This window comes from Arachis ipaensis, chromosome B08, assembly GCF_000816755.2.
Source record: "Arachis ipaensis cultivar K30076 chromosome B08, Araip1.1, whole genome shotgun sequence".
Classification (NCBI taxonomy): Eukaryota; Viridiplantae; Streptophyta; class Magnoliopsida; order Fabales; family Fabaceae; genus Arachis; species Arachis ipaensis.
The window spans coordinates 24699726-24706847 of NC_029792.2; the positions used below are offsets into that span (position 1 = coordinate 24699726).

General features: G+C 40.5%; 1 protein-coding gene across 1 annotated transcript; it reads right to left on the reverse strand.

Annotated features, from left to right (window-relative positions):
- LOC107610783 lies at positions 529-1327 on the reverse strand. Its single transcript, XM_016312785.1, has 2 exons — positions 1169-1327; positions 529-1122 (listed from the first exon to the last, which is right to left on the reverse strand). Exons 1-2 carry the CDS (start codon positions 1325-1327, stop codon positions 529-531), a joined length of 753 nt encoding a protein of 250 aa, XP_016168271.1.

Consider the following 7122-nt stretch of genomic DNA (forward strand, 5'->3'; position numbering starts at 1 on the left):
CATTCTTGTTTGATATATTAGAGTAGTTAGTTGATTTGGTTTCCATTGACTCTATGTGACCCTTAGTGTTGACATAGGACTTATGGATTGAAATCAACTATGCCTATTTAACTTATCTTCAATGTAAGGTTGACTAAGTAGGATTCACTCTTTATAATCATCATATGTTTGTGGTCAATGGCTAGGATAGGTAACCTTAACTCTCAATTACTTTCCAAGAGGTTTCTTGCATTTGAACTTTCCTTTCCTTGCGTTTAATTTCTTTGACTTCTATTGCTTTGACTTTTAATTCCTTGCATGATCATTAATTTCTTGCCATTTACATTCCTTGCTTTCATTCCCTATTCCCCATGCTCTCTAATAGCCAATAACATAACACTTCATTTGCAACTCCTAGGGAAGACAACCCGGGAGTTCAATACTCTCGGTTAATATATTTGGTTGAATTGTGATAACATTTGATTGATGGTTAATTTGTTGGGTTAGGACTATATTTACAACGCCAATTCCATTTTGATAATCAAATTCCTAACCTATGCAAAATTGGCCAACATCAAACACCAAATCACCTTCCTCGAAGTTCTTGTTCAGCACCTTGCGATTGTAACGCAAGGCTATCCTCTGTTTTAGTGCAACTTCCGATAAGTGGACCATTTTTCTTGTTTCATCAATTAAATCTTTTTCAATTGCTTCACTACCACTGCCCAGGAGTAGCTTTGGGATTGGTTCTCCGATTTTCACAAGAATGACCACATCGACCCAATAAGTAAGTCGGAATGGCGTCTCCCTGGTGGAGGACTGCAGCATTGTCCTATAAGACCATAAAACAGAAGCTAGCTCGTCTGACCAAGAGCCCTTTCGCTGATCAAGGCACTTTTCTAACTCATTGAGGATAACCTTATTCGCCACCTTGGCTTGACTATTACTCTGGGGATGTTCCACCGAGGAAAACTTTTGCTTGATCCCCAACCCAGATAAGAACTCTCTGAACCTCTTGTCAGAGAACTGCGTCCCATTGTCCGAGACCACGATCTTTGGGATTCCAAATCTGGAGATTACTTGTTCCCACAGAAACTTCCGACAATTTGCTGACGATATATTGGCTAACGGTTCTGCCTCTACCTACTTCGTATAGTAATTAATGGCTACAATGAGGTACTTAACCTACCCCGAAGCTACCAAGAACGGCCCCAAAAGGTCGACTCCCCACTAGGAAAAAGGTCGGGGAGGCCAACATGGAACTTAGCTCTTCTGCTAGGGCCTTGTAAAAATTTTCATTCTCTTGACATTTCTTGCACTTTCTCACGAACTCTTGGACGTCCGCCATCATAGGGGGCTAATAATATCCTACTCTGACACGCTTTTTTGGCTAGTGTCTTCCCTCCAATGTGGTAGCCACAACATCCCTCATGGACTTTGTTTAAAACGTAGTCCGTCTGGTCAAAACGTAGGCACTTCAGCAGAGATTGATTAAGTCCTCGTTTGTACAGCAGCCCTTGTATTACTACGTATTTGGTAGCTTCTCTTCTTATCACTTTGGCTTCTTTTTCCTCTTCGGAAAGTGTGCCATCTTCGAAGAAACTTTGAATTGGATTGATCCATGAAGGAGGGCTCTAGACTTGGGTCATGCAAAGGGTCACCGATGGCTCCTTCACCAGACCTTAGATTAGGGATCAGTTTCCCGCCCCCGATTTGGTGCTCGCCAGCTTTGATAGGAGGTTGGTCCTAGCTTTTCTCTCTCTGGGTACATGTTGGATCACCACTTCTTCAAAACCCACACACAACCTTTTTGTTCTTTCCAAATATTTTTGTAACAAAGGATCCCTGGCCGAAATTGGCGAGTCAAAAATTGTTATAAGATATGCGTTGCAAGTATAGTTCTTAACCAACCAGAAATTCGCTTATCAATTTAGAAGGGTGTCACAAAAATTAAAATTAAAATACTGGGAGTATGAATCCTAGGTCGTCTCCCAACGAGTTGCAGAAAGGTGTGCTATTTTATTAATCAGATGTTTTCAAAATGGTTTGAATTGAATAACAGGAAATTAAATTAGAGAATTTATGTAAACTAAATAAAAGCCTTGACTGGGAGTAGATTAGCTGGAAGCCCTATTCGTGTTAGAGTACTCTCAAGATTAATTGACAATTAAAGGTTGTCTTGTTTAGTTATCCCTTACTAGGTAAGGGAAAGTCAAACAAGTTGGAATGCTACTTCTATTCACAAGTTCCAACCCACTCAATTAAAAGGGATTGGTGTCAGTGACTAGAGGGCAATCCAACAATAAACCCAATCACAATTTTTCTTTTTTGAGCATTCCAACTCAAGGGTTCCTTTCAATCAACTCCCCATCAAGTTAGGGAACTACTCGCTCATTGTGAATGTAGAATTCATAACATAGAAAAGGGAATTAAAGAAAGACATGATAAATAAAAATCAAAGAAATCAATTAAAAATAAAAGTAATTCTTGTATTAATAAATTCTAAAAATAATTTAATAGTAAAATTGAGTAAATGAAAGGACATGGAAGAGTAAGAGCCAAATAAAAAAAACGAACTAGAATGACGAAGTCTTGATGAGGTAATAACTCTTCTCAATATCCCAATGCAAAGAGCAATAGAAATAAAATCCTAAGAACTATGAATGTATAGAGAGAAAACCTAGAGGAGTAAAACTAGATCTAAAAACTAAAATTGTGTAGAATGAATATTGTTCTCGGTCTCTACATGTTCTTTGGCTCTAGTCTGTTTTTCTGGGCCGAAAACTGGGTCAAAACAGGGCCCAAAATCACCCCCAACGAATTCTACAGATCGCGCACGTCACGCGATCGCGTCATTTATGCGGCTGCGTCATTCGGCGTTTTGCCCTGCCATGCGAGCGCGTCGTCCACGCTTCCGCGTCACTTGTGCTATTCCAATCTGTGCAGTTGCGTGAGCCATGAGGCCGCGTCACTGCGATTTCCTTTCTTTCGCGCGGTCGCGTGAGTCATGGGCCGCGTTACTTCTCGCTAGTCATCTCCTCAATTTCTTGTGTTCCTTCCATTTTTGCAAGCTTCCTTTCCAATCTCCAACTCATTCATGCCCTATAAAGCCTGAAACACTTAACACACAGATCACGGCATCGAATGGAATAAAGGAGAATTAAAATACATAATTAAAAGTCTCTAGGAAGCAAGTTTTCAATCATGTAATAATTTTAGGAAGGAAATATAAATGCATGCTAATCATATGAATAAGTGGGTAAAGATCATGATAAAACCATACAATTAAACACATTATAAACCATAAAATAGTGATTTATCAACCTCCCCACACTTAAACATTAGCATGTCCTCATGCTTAGTTGAAGGAGATAAAATAAATGAGTAGGAACATGTAAAACTCATGCAATGCAATGCAACCTATATATGTGAATGCAAATATATGATTCTTGTCCACTTGATCAATAGTAAATAAGCTCTTCAAAATAATTACAAATTAAATTCCACTAATTCAATTCTTATACAGTAAGAACAGATAAAAATGCAAGAAGGTAGCTCATGAAAGCAGGAAACATAGAATTTTAAGCATTGAACCCTCACTGATGATGTATGTACGCTCTAATCTCTCTAGTGTATAGGGCAATCACTCTATCCTTCTCTAATCATGCTCTCTAATTTTTGTTCTTCTCCTAACCAATCAACAATATTTAATATACCAATGCAAACATCATGAGGTCTTTTCAAGGTTGTAATGGGGCCAAGGTAATGGTAAGGATACATATGTGGCTAAGTAAGCTTATAAACTGAATCTTTAATTAACCCAAACTTTAACATAACCTATACATATTCTTTATAACTTTAGAATTCATACCTAGCTACCCAGAATTTCCCTTTCACATTCCATACTCGTGTATCAACTTTTTATTTTAATTTTATCATACATGCATTGATCTTTGAATTCTTAGCTTAGCATTGAGGTAATTTTGTCCCCTTATTTATTTATTGAATATTTTTTTAACATAAACATAAAAATAAACATAGCTTATCAATGCACATAGATTTTTAATTCTTATAGTTTCACATGAGTAGGTATCCAAATTCCCATTATATTATCATGACACATTCCCTTATTATCTTTTGTTCCCACAATTTTTCATACTTAATTAGTACACACAATTCTATCTTAAGCTAACCAAAGATTCAATTTGGGATATATAATTATTTTTTCGCTTAAGGCTAGTAATGTGGTAAAATATAGAACAAATGGGATTTAAAGGCTCAAAGTAGCTTTGCACCGTCCTCGGTGCCATCTGTCAGGAACAAAGGTGGGCTGGTAGCAGTATCTCCACAATCGGGACCATCATGGCTTCCTGTGCTGGTAAAGAAAGTGGAGTCCGGGGTGTCTGAGTCCTTGAATTTTCCCATAATCAGCTCCTTGAGGTATGTGAATCGGCGCTTGTTACGGCGCTCTCTCATCTTAGCTTTGTGTTCCTGCCGATCCAACCTTTCGAGTATCTGATGGAGCAGTTGGTCTGTTGTAGGTGCTTGTGGTGTTGAAGAAGGAATATCTTCAACCGGTTCAGTAGGATGGCTTGTGGCGGCTGGTGAAGGTCTGATGTATTTCCTGTTAGGGACATACTAATCATCCCGTGGGAGCATGGCTTTGGTGTCCCCAGCTTTGTAGGAAATTCTGGCTACTGAGACAAGATCTGAGACCAAGGCGGGAAAAGGTAAGTTGCCCGCAATTTGTACGTGTCCCATGACATTCCGGATGTGTCTTGGTAGGTTCAGAGGTTGGTCTGTAAGGATGCACCATAGTAGAACGACCATGTCCGCAGAGAAGGAGGACTCGTGAGTGCTCGGAAAGACGTAATAGGACATGATCTGTGCCCATACGCGAGCCTCCAAGGTAAGTGCTGAAGCCGATATTCCCTTAGGGCGGGTACGATGGTATCCGTAGATCCAACGGCTGCCAGGTAGTACGATAACTCTGAGAACGGCGTCCCAGTCAAATTGGTACATCTGGTGCTTGAGTGCGGCTTCTTGAAAGGCGTCCAATCCTTCTGGAACAGGGGGAAGACCTAGAGCTTTTTGAATGGCCTCTTCTGTAATGGGGACTTACTTCTGACGGACAAAGACAGACTGCAGGGTTGGCACGTGGAAGTTGGAGTAGAACTCGACTATCCAAGAAAGATTGACCTACCTCGGCTGTCTCTGTAGGAAACTCCATTGTCTTTGTGCAATTTGCGGCTCAACAAAGGTAGCAATATGGTTTGGGAGGAGAAGAAGGTATTCGTTGTTGTAACTCCTTTCTGCCAGGATGGGGAACATCTGCTCACAGTAGCGATTGGAAAATTGCGCAGTGTCCTTTGCTGGGAAGGCTTTTTCTTTATCATCAACCTTTATAATCCTCTTAGTTCTTTTTGTTGAGGGTTTAACCGCAGTTGAAGAGGGCTCTGCCACTAATGCTCTTTTTGTTCCTCTTCTTACTGGTGGTTTGGGAGTAGCTTTCTCTTTTCCTTTCTTGGTGGCCATCCTGAAAAGGGAAAAAAAAGAAAGTAACGTAAATTCAAAGAGATAGAGCAAGGAAGAGGGTTGTATAAGTGATAAACAATGCACGATAAAGAGGATGTTGTTAACACATGGTCATGACTACATGTGAAAAGTTCATCAATGGAAATATAGCAAATGCATTGGAGGATAATTAAATGCAAGGGGTTTATTGGCATGCAGGCAAAGGCATGAGTAGCATAGATCAAGCATTTAATTAGTTGAATCTGTTATCACTCATAACAAACTAGCCATCACATTTGTATCGACAATTAAATTTAATTAATACAATAGTAAAGGAAATTTGTGAAAAGCAGGCATTGAATAGTAGAATAGAATAATGTAGAAAAATGCATGATGCCATATGGGCTTTTTCACAAACACATAGCATGCATGGTAAATAAGGTATAGAAAGTATTAAAGTGAACATGCAAGCAACCCTTTAAAAAGGTAATATATAATTGCCAAACAATTTTACAACAATCCACAAGCATATAATGAGAAATAATGACTCAAATAAATTTTCAACACCAAGTAAAAAGAAAAAAGAAAGAAAAGAAAATATGGATAATGAAAGTAAAAAGAAAAGAAAAGAAGATAACATATAAGAATAAGAAGAATAATAGAAAAGTAAGGGGGGAAGAAGAAAAGAAAACCTTGTTAATGAGGGTGAGAGAGAGAGAGAGAGAGTAGAAAGTGAGAAAGAAGGAAGAAGGAAGAAGGAAGAAATAAGGAGGGAAAAGAGAAAATAGGATATGGGAAAAAGAAAGATAAGATAATTGGCAAATCAGGGAAGCCGTGCGGCGCAAGCGACGCGGTCGCGTGGGGCACGCGGTCGCGTCGGACACGCGGTCGCGTGACACGTTTTATGCTACTGGCGCGAGGGCAGCCTCGCACTTGCACAAGTCTCTGTTCAAACTCTTATTGCGCCAAATGTTGGGTGACGCGATCGTGTGGGGCATGCGATCGCGTGAGTGGCCATTAGAAGGATATGACGCGGACGCGTGAGCCATGCGTCCGCGTGGGAAGAATTGTGCGTTCAGCGCCAATCCAGCACCACTCTAGCACAACTTTCGGTCGTGCACCCTTTTCACGTCGAATTCCAGGGCACGCGGCCGCGTGAGTGACGCGGTCGCGTGGGAGGCCAATGTTCCCACCCGACGCGGTCGCGTGGGGCGATTTGTGCCACGGGCACGCCTCCAGCCACGCTCTCGCGTGACTCTCTGTTCGTTTTATTATTTTCTCCAATCACCTGCGACGCGGACGCATCAATGATGCGGTCGCGTCGCGTAAGTTTTTTTTTTTAAATTAAAAGTATGTAAATGCAGATGCACGAAATGTACTAATAAAGAGAAGAGTTATTGAATAGGAAAACTAAGAATAAAGAAAATAACGATCATACCATGGTGGGTTGTCTCCCACCTAGCACTTTGCTTTAACGTCCGTAAGTTGGACGCTCCACTAGCTCAGTCTTCGGCTATGTAGGGATCTTCCAAGAGGAAGATCTCGAGCTCCTTGTTTTTCTTCATCTTCTCGCCATGGTACAGCTTTAAACGTTGTCCATTAACTTTGATAAGTTCAAAGCTTGAAGGA